This window comes from Citrus sinensis, chromosome 2, assembly GCF_022201045.2.
Source record: "Citrus sinensis cultivar Valencia sweet orange chromosome 2, DVS_A1.0, whole genome shotgun sequence".
Lineage (NCBI taxonomy): Eukaryota > Viridiplantae > Streptophyta > Magnoliopsida > Sapindales > Rutaceae > Citrus > Citrus sinensis.
This window is the reverse complement of record NC_068557.1, coordinates 20,478,169-20,493,606: the sequence shown is the minus strand read 5'-3', so window position 1 is coordinate 20,493,606 and position 15,438 is coordinate 20,478,169. Positions and strand designations below refer to the sequence as shown.

Below are 15,438 nucleotides of genomic sequence, written 5' to 3'. Positions count from 1 at the left end.
ATATATAATAATAATAATAATAATAATAATTTTCTAGTGAATTATCTTTATTTTAACAAAATGAAGATGCTATTAATAAACATCAACCACAGTCTCTAATATATTGAATTTTATAATTTTTTTTTTATATTTTACTGATATCCTAACTTTTAATAAAGTGAGGATGTCCTCATTAGAGAATAACTATATATATACGATTAAACATATAAATTACTAATCATAAAATTATAAGAGAGCTAAGGATGTTCACTTTTTTTTTAAAATACAAATTTTAAATAATGCAATGCATTATTACTTTAGGTGAAAGAGTCTTGCACGTAATCGTAATATTCACGCTTGATATCCACATTGCAGACTTTGCAGATAATGGATTAATTGTTCTAGAATGTTATGAACGATTTTTTTTTTCCCCTTAATAATTATCTAATAGACTAAATGACCAAAGTGTTATCAATAAAATTGAGTGGGAAATCTGTCAAATTAATTCATGGTATGTGTGGCACTCAATACCACTAGATCTAGTTCACAAAAATATAATGATGGTAAGCAATACAAAGTTAATTAATTGGAATTAATAGTTGACTCATTTACTCATTTTTCCTTTTGCACTAAATATGGACATAAAACCAACCACATCATTGCCATTTTTCTCACGCTTCGCTCTCATTCGTACACCAAGAATATTCCATAAACCTTCTGATGATTACTAATTGAAAAAGTTCAAATTTGATACCAATTGAATTGGATTTCAAGTTGTTGTGAATAATATTCCTGCTTGCTATATGCATATATATCATTGAGACTTTTGATAGCAAAAATTTAAGAGAATATATATAAAATAAATTTATATGTTAATTTATTTAGATTATTATCAAGCCAAAAAGTCTCTTTTACAAACATATTATAAAAGTAGCTATTATTTGATATGCTTGTTCTAATGGAATCCATGATGTGTTAGTAAGCGATAGCTGGTGTGTCTGATAAAGTATAGGCTTGTAGATTAGTACCTGTTAGAATTTATTCCATATCTTTGATTATGATTATCTTCCTTTTTTTTGAAGAAAAATTAAGGTTATTAGGCTATACTGCTTGAGTATCTTGCTTTTTAATTTTCTTTTTTTTGATGACAGAACTTAAAGGCAGAAGCAGGGTTAATAGAGTGCGCATTCATCTCTGTGGTCATTTAAATTCAGTTAATTTTTACACAAAGACTGCCTTTCTTCCAACTCATCAAAAACATATTGAAACTTTAATTGATTATGTATTAATAATTTAATAATATGTTGTATCCACCTTTCTTTCTTTTTTTTTTTTAAAATAATTTTCTAATTTTTATATCCTCCCCCGGCCTCCGCTGCAGCCAGCAGCCTGCTTCATCATACAAAAGAAAAAAATAGAACCACCACTAGTTTAATTTTCCTTTTTTTTTTCTTTTCAATAGTACTATTACTTTATCCTTAATTAATTATTAATTACACTTAGAATAATGCATATGGTTGTTTTAATTTAAAACTTGATTAAAGATCTATTCCGATGATCATTCTGCAGATGTAATTTCCACATAACATTGAGAAACAGAAAAAAGAAAAAAAATGAACCAGAAAAGAAAAGAAACTGCTTTATTCATGGCTGGCAAAATTCCATTTATCATATATGGATTTATTTGTGTACTTTCTTCGCTAACACAAGTGATTTGATTCAGAAAATTAAACAAAAATTTACATGGTACACAATCTTAAAAAAGACCATTCTATGTAAAATCCATGCAAATAAAAAGTACCCCAATTCTATATAAAGATCCAAAATCCAGATAAAATTTCCCCCCCCCCCCCCCCCCAGTACTTGATCCTTAAATTGCCCTAATTAATTAATTAACCAACCCCCCAATAGTTGTAATAACTATTGCTATATGTATATGTAGCTAATTTACATCAAGATTGCATAGCGCAAGCTGTCACTGACCATCAAATGATTCATTTCTGATATTTGAGTGAACTCACCGGACACCCAAGAGCCATCAGCAGCACCATTAACATGAGGCTGTGAGAAGCAACTGAAGACCTCGACCGGCACCCGGACGACTGTGTAGATGATTGAGAAAGCAAGATTCAATGCGTCCCTTCTTGATCTTCTGTTCATTCCATGCACAAACATTGGCAGCGGATGAGCTCCATTCAGCATCGTCTCATCCGCCACCCGCGGGCTCTTTCTTGGCCTCAACATGCGCCACATTTTTTTTTTCTCTATGGAAAATTTTAGAGTCTGTTGGTTGCTGCTGCTCCTTGTATTGTGAAGAGAAAATGGTTGCGAGGACCACCTAATTTGTATATAGAGAGGGAGGGGATCTTTTTGGCTTTTGATGATAATGGCTAGTTGGTAGTGCTGTTGATAGTGCTTGTGTTAATCACAAAATGTTATGGGTCTCTTTTAAAGGACCCCTTCACTCATATTATCATTTTTTTTATTCTTTCTATCAAATCGTGGGGTCGTTCTTGCCCAATTTGCCGACAAAGTTGCCTAATTATTCAAAAGAAGTTTTCAAAATTAAAATCACTTCATTTGGCAAATGCAAAGAAAAATTTTTTAAGAGAGACCTAACAGTTCATGAAGCTTAAGACAAAAAGTGCACCTGAGTAATCTTTGGATATCAATTTTAGATGACCAATTGCTGGCTAAATTTTGCTTATCATGCGTTAAATTTTTTCCAGCTATTCTGTAATGAAATGTAGAATATTTATTTAATTGACATTGTTCGACATGAACATTTGTACGTTTTAAAATAGAAATTTGAGTTAGACAACAATCTTACTTTATAATATTAAATTATAGTTAAAATATCATTGTATAGCACAAAATTACTTTTTAAAGCATACAGAAATCTATACTTAAAATGTTTTAAATATATATATCAATTTCATTTTAACTGGACAAATTATTTTTGTAGTCTCCCTTTCTAAGGTCCTACTTTTATTAGTCTCCAAGGGGAGAATAATACGTGCAATATGATTGTGAAAGAGACCTGTATGTCTATGGTATCATTACAAGTATTGCTCCACTAATAGTGCTTGAAGCAAGTTGCATATGCATGCCAATAAACAGGTAATTGAATAATTTTATTTACATTTATGGAAAAAAATAAAAAAAAAAGAATGAGAATGATGATATATGACTGATGATGATCATGAACCATATTTTAGTTGTCATTTTCATTGTCGCCTCTGGTTTTATTTTAAGCCCACATGTTATTCCATTATTAAGAAACACTATATACTAAGGTTCAATATAAATGGATATATAAATAATTTTTGGAATAAATATACAACAAAGCCATTGATGTCCAAAAAGGTGGACATTTAAAATAATAAAAAAAAAAAATAAAACATGTTGAAATGGATTCATTCAATAATGCTAATACACTTGATACAAATTATGCACTTTTTTTTTTCGTTTGTTTGAAACCTCCATTTATGTAAGACGGGAAATTTATTTTAAAACCTTCACTGAAACGGAAAATGACTTTTAATTAATTTTCTTTTATAATGCTGCATTCATTTGTCTACATTATCTTCATCAATTATATAATGTAATATGTTCGTGGCTTATAGGAACACACTAGAGTCATTAGTGCACCACCTTTACCCTCCAGAGACCACATGATTAGCATCAAACCCTACAAGAAAAAAGTCGATTATATATTCTACCAAGTATCAACATATACATTTTGTTAATTCATATTGCTATAATGGATATATAAAATTAATCTTCCAATAGCCTTAGGTGCTATTGGTTGACAAGCGATTACAAGTCAAAGTCATCGGTCTCCTAGCCAAGTCAATAAGTATCTTATAAGAAAAGGGTTAATAATTAATTTTAAAAAATCATCAAATAAGTATGAATTTTATAACACTAGAGTCATTAGTGCACCACCTTTACCCTCCAGAGACCACATGATTAGCATCAAACCCTACAAGAAAAAAGTCGATTATATATTCTACCAAGTATCAACATATACATTTTGTTAATTCATATTGCTATAATGGATATATAAAATTAATCTTCCAATAGCCTTAGGTGCTATTGGTTGACAAGCGATTACAAGTCAAAGTCATCGGTCTCCTAGCCAAGTCAATAAGTATCTTATAAGAAAAGGGTTAATAATTAATTTTAAAAAATCATCAAATAAGTATGAATTTTATATCCTTCAAGTAAAAATATTCTTGAGTACGATTTTATAAAATCCTAATATAACGTGTGAATGTATGCAGAAGAGAAGTACTGAATCTATTTGCAAATGAGAAAGAACTCATTCATACTGCATATGTACATACATACTCTATATATATATACATACTCTATATATATATACATATATATATAGTATGTATGTATGTATGTATGTATGTATGTATGTATATGGGTATTCCTGTAATCTGTAAAGGGATAAATATCTTTCTCCGAGTATTGGTGTGTTATTGGATGAGACACGCTTGCAAGGGTTAGGTTCTGTGATGTCACATAACATTGTTCCAATCTTTGTTTGTGATTCAGATTCAATGGTCAATTACGTAGAAAATAAAGCGGCCCATTAATTAATTTTTTTTACTTAAGAGATAATGGAAGGTTATACCCATATATACCAACATTAATTCTTCTGGACCTACCAGCTGATAATGTTAAAGATTTGTAGGAATATGGATGCAATGAATTAGGTGCTAGTGATGGTGCCATGGATTAAGTAGGCAAAGAGAAAATCAATCTGAGATGTATAGATCCTCATTTGTTGGGGAGATTTTTTTTTTTTTTTTTTTTTTTTTTTTTGGGGTCCCAAGAACATTCTTTGGTGATAGAAGAAGAACGTAAAGAAGTTAGGTTGGTATATATGATAGTTAAGAATCAAAATCCAAATAAAAATATGTTTCTTGGTTTCATCATAATGAAACTCATGATGCTGTCTGTTCGTCTCTATTACGACTCTAAATTCTACTTTGGTTCGGAACAAATATAATATTAATATGTAGGAGAGTTCTTGGTCAGCACCGGTTTTGTTGAAGGTATGTTCTATCAATGAGCTGCGGTCATAATCATTATTTTCGAATTAAGAAACTACTATCATCGTTGTATCATAAGCTCTCAAAGATTACAATAATTAAATGAGATGGATAATCTTCTATCCATACAAATGAATCTCAATACTATAAAGTAAATTTCGTTAAAGAATTTACTACTTGATTGCAAATCATTGAGACATGATAAATTTGAAAACCTTAATTTGAAGTTAGCAAGTGTTGAATGTCAACTATAAAATAAAATAATTAGGTACAAGTAAAAGTTTGACCCGTAACTAATTTAACAACGTTTAATGAATTCGACTCTACTACTAATGAAAATAAACTAATCTCACTAATAGTATTTGAGAATTATATTTAAAAAGAAAAAAAAAAGTGAAATCATTAAAGAAACATTCATAGATTTATTAGAAGATAAATTATTTGTCGTGATTTTGTCATCTTTTTGTTTCTTTATCATTTTTCTTCTAAAAACCAAATTGCGATTGCCCATTCATCATAAATAAATGAAATGGCAAATAAAGGGGCGGGCCGATCCACATCACTGAGCGGACCACAAATTTCATGAGAAATTGAATCCATTGGGCCGGGCCTTGGCCTGATGTGAAGACCGTGTGGGCAGACATGATTTCTCTCGGATGGGGTAGTTGGTAAATGTGAAGTATAGACTGATACAATCTACATATAATTGAATTAGGGCACATCCTGTATCGTTGAATTGCCCTTTTATCTTTGGCTAAAAAGTGCCAAGTTTTCCTCTGCACTATTTGTTGGTGAAATGAATTGATTTACGAAATACATCTTAACTTTAACATTTGGCACAAGTTGCTTCGCGTCTCAGCATTCGATTGCTTTGATTTAAACCAAGGGTTAGCGAGGCCGATGTTAATTAAATGTTTCACTTATTCCCAACTAATTATTTGTCCGTATATTATAATGATCGCGGCCACTTCTTTCTTCTTTTTGCAGCAAGCTGTGTCAGCTCACCAAATTTCCATGTAAGCCATTCAACTTGAACAAATTAAGGATTAATGAAATTAAGTTAAAACAAAAACACTTTATATCATCTGTTGATTACCTTCAACTGTTAAATTATTAAATTACCTCTTCTTGTTTTGATATTCTCTGCGCCTCATAAGTTTAAGAATCTTATTTTAGCATAAACAAACGTTGAATATCAACAAGAATGTAAAACAACTCAATACAAATAGAAAACTTCACCCAAAATTAAGTCATTAACACACATAATGAATTTGACTCTACCAATAGCAGAGATAAACCAATCTCATTAGCAAGTCATATACTAAAGCAGAAAGCGTCAACCGTGAGATCATAATAATTGGTATCAAAGGATGAGTTATAATTACATTATTAATGGTTTTATACATATACATGTATATGTATGTATGTATGTTATAAACTTTGATAATAGAAGAGAAGTTTTATTAATTAAAATAAGAGTGCATCTGATTATAGGGAAATAATAAGCCATATCTATATGGCAAAGACAAACAACAACAATAATAAAATATAACATCCTCTTTTATTTTTTATTTTTTTAAGAAAAATTCATATCTCGTAGAGCATATTATTATTCTTTCTTTTTCCTTTTTTTTTCTTTTTAAGTTAGCATAATGGTGTAACCCAATTTTCATTGTACCTTTGTGAAAAAAGTTTGAACTTCGTACCTGCTGGCACCTAAATTAACGAGATCCATCATTTTAAAATGAGCAATGCTAAAGAGATGAGAAAAATGAGAGAAAGACGAGAGAAAATGAAAAAATTTTACTCTCTCTCTCTACCCAGCCCACTTTCTCTCTCTTCATTTTCAATACACTTTCTCTGGTCTTTTTCTTTCTTTAGCATTTTTCTTTTAAAATTAATCTTAGTTGATGGGCCCCAGCATTTTATTATTTTATTAATAATAAAAACCAAACTGTGGCACTGTGCTCGTACAATCATCATTCATCAATGAGATGGCAAATAAAGGACCGGGCCGATTCACTTCAATGAGCGGGCCACAAAATTTTGGTGAGAAATTAAATTCATTGGGCCGAGCCTTGGGCTGATGTGAAGACTGTGCTGTCCATCGGATTTAAATGGCGTTCCAATTTTCAAAGACGTCAAAGAAGAAAGAAGTCAACAACAAAGCAAAATTGGACTTTTATTATGTAATCAATTGTCAATTTATCAGACGGAGGACTTGCAAATAAATACAAAATGATTAAAAAACTCTTCCAGATTGCAACCTCTCTGACAAATTTGGACCCGTCTTCTTTTCTAGAAGACATTTCTTCCACGGAAATTCTACCCCGTTTACTCTTGACGTGTCCAAGCATACACCAATCTTTGAAAGTTTCAACCTGAAGTGTAAACGCTTGGAACTAGTGTGCTTGAGCTTAACTTAATCTGAAAGTTAATAATTTAATAAACACATCCCTTTATTTGAGAGTTGATGTTACAATTTATCAACTTCAAAAAATAAAAATAAAAATTTGTGATACTCCGCTATGAAATCCATCAACTACTCCTCCATTTACTGCGGATTCATTTATAGAAACTATTCCTTCGTTTACCTTGGATTCATTTTTAGCTACGGATTAAATATTCCCCAGCAATTGCAAATTCAAAGTCACTGGTTAGCCCCACCAATAGAATTGAATATTCATTCTCTCATACTTCTCCAGGACACGAAATAAATAATGGTCACATGCGGCTCTATCGCAGACGAGGCAACATGATGGAACTTTCATGCAGCTTATGGAATTTACAGTATTTAACTAAAACCAATAATTGATCCAAAAGCAACCTTATTGTTTTTCAATAACTTGCCTTGTACGCCATAACTTGGAACATTCTCCATATATAAAGGTTCCTGATTAGTTCATGGCCATTTCTCGCTTTCTGAAAATGAAATCTTGTATTACAAGAAGTAAATTCCAAGCCAAAGAAGCTGCTAAAGAAGAAGATGGTGTATTGGCAACTAATTATAATGTGTCCATGGAAGATCTTCCTTTGCCAATTCTTGTTGATATTTTCTCCAGGCTCCCAATCAAGACCATTCTTCAAATCAAGTGTGTTTGTAAATCCTGGCACAGCTTATGCTCGGATCCTTATTTCGCCAAAATACATCTTGCAAGAGCACCATTTTCAATAATGATTCTCGAGAAGTTCTGTAAGAGGATCTACACAAATTCCCTAGTGCCCTTGTTTACATTGAACCAAGGTGACAAGGAGAGGCTGTCTTTGCTATCTTCATGCAATGGCTTGATTTGCTTGCATGAGTTTTCTTACAAGCAAGATGTCATTTCTGTGTGGAATCCAATTCTTGGCGATCACTTGGTCCTTCCACAACCTAAAAGGAAAAGTGTTGCTACAAGAATACGTGGCTTCGGCTACAATCAGAGTACTAATCAATACAAGGTGATTCAAATTCTCAGTTACAAAGATCAAGCAGCGATTTCCTCCAGTAAGCTTCAGGTTGAAGTACATACAATTGGTACGAATACGTGGAGAAACATTGGAGACCTTCCGTATGTACTTAATCAACCATATTATGGAGTTTTTCTGAACGGTGCTCTTCATTGGTACGCTCATTCACATGATAAGAGAACGGCGTTTATGTGTTCTTTTGACCTTGGAGATGAGCAATTTCGACAATTTCCAGGTCCCCCAACTCGAGAATATGACAAATGTAGGCCCATTAACAGCATTTCTGTGGGAGTTTCAGGAGGGTTTCTGTATTTATGTGATGGTTTCTTGGAACCTAATCTTGATATTTGGATAATGAAGAAGTATGGGGTGAAGGAATCTTGGACTAAGGAGTTTGTTATAGTCAACTCAGTAGTCTCCAAGTTGCAAAGGTTATATGGATCGTTGCAAATTCTGAATTACAGAGAGAATATGAACAAGGAAGCAACCGAAGGAACTGAACTGCAAATGTTATTTGGTTCAGAAGCTCTGCTTGCTTACAATGTAAGAAGCAAAAGCATCAGAAGACCAAAAGTTTTCGGCGTTCAGACAAACTACCAAGCGATTCCTTACATTCCTAGTCTTGTTTCAATCAAAAAAGCTGCAATGAACGAAAGCTCACAGATGCTCTGATCCTAATCAAGGTTTTCTACTTACAAATGTCATTACAGGTTTATTGTTTTTAGAACATTATTAATTAATTTATTTATTTATTTGTAAGGAATTAGCATTCCGAAAGAATATTTGAACGATGGATCCATAAAACCGAAAATTTCATCATGCTCTCCCTCTCTTTTCACATCAATTTGTATCATCAAAATCCCACTTTGCTTGTTTAATCATCGGCGTTTTTAATTTAAGACTTGTTGCCGCAAATCTCTGCCAAGTTGATATCTTATTTTATGGGAAACAGAGTAGGAGAAGCAGCGGCCGGCTCATTAATTAGCTCACAAAATACGGACCGATAAGCACAACGGAGCCTCTTCCTGGGAGATTATCCCTGACATTCAATCAAGGCTGCCCATAACATCTATACTACAATCAAATAATCAATCTTGTTTGCTAAGCCTGGCTCTGCTTAGAACAAGACCCTCTTCTTGTTTCCACGCATTTCTCACGTCTTTCAGGAGTTTGATATGATTGTGTGATTCACTAACAATAAACTATCTACATATATAATCCATTCTCCGGGGACTACATAGAACTGCCCAGATCAGTACAATTCCAGAATCAAGATGTGATGTTTGGTTTTGGATTCAAAGGAGTACCAGGTTTTCAAGGTTGTCTATTACAGGATACCAAGTAGAATCCATCGCATTTTTTATGACATGATTCCTGTAAGATCAGATGTTCATGTTTCCACAGCCGGCAGCCCTGCCCGGAGAAGTTTATGGCGAACACCTTCCGATATTTTTCCAGGAGCCATCACAGGTTTTTGGTTAATTGGAGGAATAAATTGGTTTACTCAGCCAGAAAAATAGTCCAAGCCGGTGAATTTAGTGGACTGCCTTTCTGCTGCAATCCCTTGCAAATATGGGAAATTAGAGATTTTGGGTTATGAAGAATTATGGTGATATGAAACTCAGAAATGGAAGTAATGCTTGAAATAGATCAATTTGAGTGTGGTACACCTGATTTAACAAACTTTTAGTTAACGTTCGGCAGGGAAAAATGGATCAATACTGTCAAAATTTGTCCTTGTTAATTGGTACATACCAAACAGAAAAGCGAAAATACCATTTTCCATAGGAATTATCGAAGGAATCAATCCGAGAAAACAAGCTTCATCGTGAGTTCAAATGTTTTCATAAAACTATGATGTGATCATAGTTCCATTTTAATTGCATCTTGATTCCTAATACTCATCCAGTATCAGCTCAAAAAACTTCCATAGACCTATAAGCACAATGGAGCATCTTCCGGCGGAGATTTCCTTGACATATTATCAAGGCTGCCAGTAACATCTATACTGCAATTCATGCTTGTATGCAAAGCCTAGAACAAGTTAACACACAACACTCTTCTTGTTACAATGCAATTTTCGCGCATGGGCGAAAATGACCCATGTCTCATCTTACACTGTGACTATACAGTTCGAAACCAGCTTTATTCTTTGGAGCTCCCATCTTACAATGAAGACAATCAAAGGTATATAAAATCAGATTTTCTACGTTGCCAGAGTTTTCTATAGTCGGATCATGTAAAGGCCAAAACAACAAAAAGTTTACACTACATGAATATAATCCCTCACCTGGACTACGTAGAGCTTCCCAAATCCATAGATTTCAATTATCAATATGTGGTGTTTGGATTTGGTTTTGATACAATATCAATTAAGTACAAGGTTGTCAAGGTTCTTTATTAGAGGGATCCGCGTAGACATCACCACTATCTTAGCAGAATCATTCCACCAACACCTGAGGTTCAGGTCTTCACCTTGGGCAGCCCAGCGTGGGGAAGGCTTGGACCTTACCATTTTCTTCAGAGCCCATCACCGGTTTTGGTCAGCGGAATGCTTCATTGGTGTACTTGGCCCCAAAAATATGGTCCATGTCGATTGCTCATCTCCCTTGACCTAGCAGATGAGCGATTTCGAGTTGTCCCAAAACCTGATTGTGGTGGCTTAGAGAGGTGTTATTTTGACTTGGTGAATTTAGGGGTTACTTGTCTGCTGTTGCACATTGCAAATTTAGAATATTTGAGATCTGGGCTATGAAGGATTATGATGCGAAGGAGTCTTGGATCAAGCAATTTAGCATTGGAATTCACGTGCCAAGCGGATTGGAACAAGATTTGAGTCAATCCTTCAGGGATTCAAAGTTGTACAGGAATATCTCATTTGTTTCATGTCTCTTACCTTCTTAAAAATGGAGATATCTTGCTGGGGTATAAATGCACCAAGAGATGGAATATCTAAGGATCTATTGCTCCCCGGAATGCCTATTTGGTTTGAAGCTAGTGTTCACGAGGGAGCCTGAGTTGGATTGACAGTTTTAATTGATAATGGCATATAAAATGTAAGCCAATGCTTCTTTCCTTAGTGAGTTTGCTCTTTATTAAATAAAAATGTTTGGTTCAATGTTGATACCTAGTTCCCGTTTTTCAGCATTCATTTCTTACTTTCAGAGTTTGAAATTGACGATTTACTAGATAATGTTTAAGCAGCTACAGAAGCATCAATTAATTTGATCAAAATCTTTATGGACTCTCAATATCACAAAGAAATAAATTTAGAATTCTCTCAAAATTATAACAGATTAACAAATTTCTTGTGGCCCCGCTGCCGTATCAACAGCTTAAGAACACATTACCACAGTCGGGGATTTTTTTTTAAGTGTTTGGCCAGCTGCGTTACCAGCAATGCTCTTTTATGATCGAGATATCTTTTTGTCATCTTCAGCATAGATGACAAAAAGATAAGGAGATTGTCCCTGGTTTAACAAGCTCTCTATTAGACATTCGACGTACAGCTGTTTTTTGAATAAATTATACCTCTTGTATCAATCATTTACAAAAGAGTCCAATTTAATTTGGTCCGTATCAAACATCAACCTTCATGATAATTATCAAATGTATTAATCCAGAAAAACGATCCTCGTCGTAGACTCCGTCTCCGTTTTATATTAATTTGATGTTATCATTGTTCCACTTCGTTTACTTTCCCCTTCATTTTCATTTTAAGACCTGTCCTCCTGATTCTCTGGCCGGCAGGACTCATGTATTGCCAGAGACATAGCAAGTGAGGAAACAACAAATCTTAAGAAGCACTCATAAACCAAGCAAGCACAATGGAATATCTCCCGCAGGAGATTGTCCTTGACATATTATCAAGGCTGCCCGTAACGTCACTACTGCACTTCAAGCTTGTATGCAAAGCCTGGCTCAACACTGCACAAAACCCTCTGCTTCCTAGTTTGCAATTTTCCCGCATGGCCAAGAATGATCCATGTCTTATCTTGCACTGTGACTACCCCATCCGAAACCAGCTCTACTCCTTTGAGCTCTCATCTCGTGATGAAGATAACCAAACGGTTCACCAAATCCGGGTACCTGCCTTGCCTGAATTCGATGTGGTAGGATCATGCAAGGGCTTGCTGTGCTTATGCGATTCATCAACAAAAAATCGACTGTACGTGTATAATCCTTTTACTAGGAACTATGTAGAGCTGCCCAAATCAACAGAGTTCCAGAATCAAGGTGTGGTGTTTGGATTTGGTTTCCATCCAACAACTAACAAGTACAAGGTTGTCAAGATTGATTACTGTAGGAAAACACACGGAAACCACCGCTATTACCGCGGTTATGGAAAATCAGAGGTTCAGATTCTCACTTTAGGCAGCCAAGAATGGAGAAGTCTTGGGCAAGTAAATTACCACATGTTGGAGGCGCCATCACAAGTTTTGGTCAATGGAAGACTTCATTGGTGTACCTGGCCACGATACCGTGGTCCAAGTCGCTTGCTAATCTCCTTTGACATTGCAGATGAACAATTCCGGGTAGTCGAGAAACCTGATGAGCTACACAGGATCCACTATGACTTGGTGAATTTAGGTGGTTGCCTTTCTGCCGCCGTCCCTTGCAGTTCTGGGAAAGAGATTTGGGTTATGAAAGAGTATGATGTGAAGGAGTCTTGGATCAAGGAATACAACATTGGAATTCATGTGCCAAGAGGATTGGAACAAGATTTGATTCCATCTTTCAGGGACTCAAAGTTCTTTAGGAACAGAAGCTTCGTTCGAGTCTTGTGCCTTCTGAAAAATGGAGAAATCTTGTTGGAGTATAAATGTAGAGCTTTGGTTTCTTACAACCCAAGAAATGAAATGTTTAAGGATCTTTTGCTACATGGGATGCCAAACTTGTTCGAAGCTAGTGTTCATGAGGGCAGCCTCAGTTGGATCGACTCTTTCAGTGATAATGATTTATAAGCATATAATCTAAGCTAATGCTTATATTCTCAGTGAGTTTGCTCTTTATGGATTAATAAAAAAGAGTATGATTCTAACGGTTTATGGAGTTTTTGTGACGTGTCGTGTAGATTTTCAGAACATTGAATTATTTAAATAAATTTGGTTAAATTTTTTTTTATGAAACAAGAAAGCTGATTTGATCAAGGAAACACTATTAAATTTGCAATTTAGGAACTCAAGTTGTGTTTGATAAATTGTATTATATTATTTTAAATTGTATTAATACTGTCTGTTACAACGTTTCTTATCATTATTGATAATTTCCATGTTAATATCTTTCTTATTTGTTGTTGTTAAATTAATATTTAAATCCAACACCTGGTTGAAGATGCTCCCTTAATAGACGTTTGGTACCTATAATTTGAAATAAATTAAGGGAAAAGGAAAAAAGGGAAAGTGACATATTTGTCACTCCCGTTAACCTTGGAGCAGTGATAAGGTCGGTCGCCCAAACGGGCAACTGACACACGAGCCATTTGTATGTTGGACATGTGTCCATTTCTCTTTCTTTCTTTAAATCATATAAAGTAACTTTTATCTCGTTCTCAATAAAATATTTAGTTAAATTGTTTACCAACCTTTTTCAATGAAATTGCATTCAAAATGCCACGTTACTTCTTTATTTTGTTATTTAATTGCCCTTAATTTTTCCAAAAATACCAAATACTGGATTCCACCTGGTTCCCACCTTCAAAAGCACAAAAGTTGCAGGGCATTTTTAGATGAAAATTTTATTTTGAAATTATCATCTCAACAGCCACCAACAAGGAATTAATTGTTTGGAGAAGTTACAAGTCTTTTTAGTAAATCCCTTTTACATTTCCTTTATAAAATATCTTTTTATAATGTAATTTAAATTACATTAGGTTTTTTTTATTATTAGAAAAATTATTATTCATTCACTTTAAGTTTATCATGTTATAAAAAAATATTATAAAAATTTGAATTTATTTAATTTCCCATCCTGATCTACCAAAAGGACATAATTACTTTTATTCAAATGACAAAATAAAATTAAATACATATTGTGGTAGTAATTATTTTATGAGAGTAATTATATCTTTTTTTGTGGATGGTTTTATAAATTGTAAATTTATAGTGAAAAATAAAACAGATTCAAAATTTTGCAGTATTTTTTTAATAATGGGACAAATTTAAGATAGATAACTGATAATTCCCTATAATTATTTAAAATAAGAAATGCTGCTGTCATTTTTTTCTATACAAATTTGGTGTCTTTTGTTTTTGTTAATTAATATTGATCATTTAATGTAGCAAAAATTTTTATATTTATTTTCTATTTATATTATAAACATTGAGTTTTTTTTACATACAATGAAGTTAGTAAACTGAAATTGTTTCTGTTGACTTGTTGAAGTGCAGGTGTTCATTTGCTATATATGATTTTTCAAAATCTTTTATTTAGAGAGAGAGAAGCTTCTCTTTAATGGGTAATTAAGTTACAAAAAAAAAAATGAAGCCGGTGCCATTTTGAATGTAATTTCACTGAAACTAGTGGGTAAATAATATAACTAAATATTTTATTGACAACGAGGCAAAAGCTGTTTAATGTGATTTAAAGAAAAAAAAAGAGCAGTGGACACATGTCCAACTTACACAGAGTTTACCAATAGGCCTTTGGTCCAATGGGAGAAGCCTTGCACTTACAATGTTGAGTGCAAGGGTTCGAGCCTCCATAAGAGCATTATGGAGGTTAGTTTCAGTTCTTCCTCAATTATCAATTAATTGAGTGGAGACAGTCTCTCCCTTACGAAATGTGAGTAGAGCAGGCACCCCTCGAATATTAGAGAGGGTTTAAAATATCTGGGCATATACTTCAGTGTGTCAATGTATGATGGTGGTCCCAGTTATATAGTATGATTGTAAATATTAATTGTAATGTCTGATGTAATGTCAGTAATATCTGTATATAA

The 15,438-nt window shown here is 33.6% G+C and overlaps 3 protein-coding genes across 3 annotated transcripts; 2 read left to right on the top strand and 1 right to left on the bottom strand.

Annotated features, from left to right (window-relative positions):
• Positions 1-1,593: 1,593 nt before the first annotated feature.
• On the bottom strand, positions 1,594-2,398 carry LOC102619171 (hypothetical protein). The gene has a single exon (XM_052434826.1). The coding sequence runs from the start codon at positions 2,230-2,232 to the stop codon at positions 1,927-1,929; it is 306 nt and encodes a 101-aa protein (XP_052290786.1). The 5' UTR covers positions 2,233-2,398; the 3' UTR covers positions 1,594-1,926.
• Positions 2,399-7,794: 5,396 nt separating this feature from the next.
• LOC102619455 (F-box protein At3g07870-like) lies at positions 7,795-9,317 on the top strand. Its single transcript, XM_006469480.4, has one exon. It carries the CDS (start codon positions 7,953-7,955, stop codon positions 9,168-9,170), a length of 1,218 nt encoding a protein of 405 aa, XP_006469543.1. The 5' UTR covers positions 7,795-7,952; the 3' UTR covers positions 9,171-9,317.
• A 2,518-nt stretch (positions 9,318-11,835) lies between these two features.
• LOC102631113 (F-box protein At3g07870-like) lies at positions 11,836-13,462 on the top strand. Its single transcript, XM_025094802.2, has one exon. The coding sequence runs from the start codon at positions 12,326-12,328 to the stop codon at positions 13,460-13,462; it is 1,137 nt and encodes a 378-aa protein (XP_024950570.1). The 5' UTR covers positions 11,836-12,325.
• Positions 13,463-15,438: the final 1,976 nt, after the last annotated feature.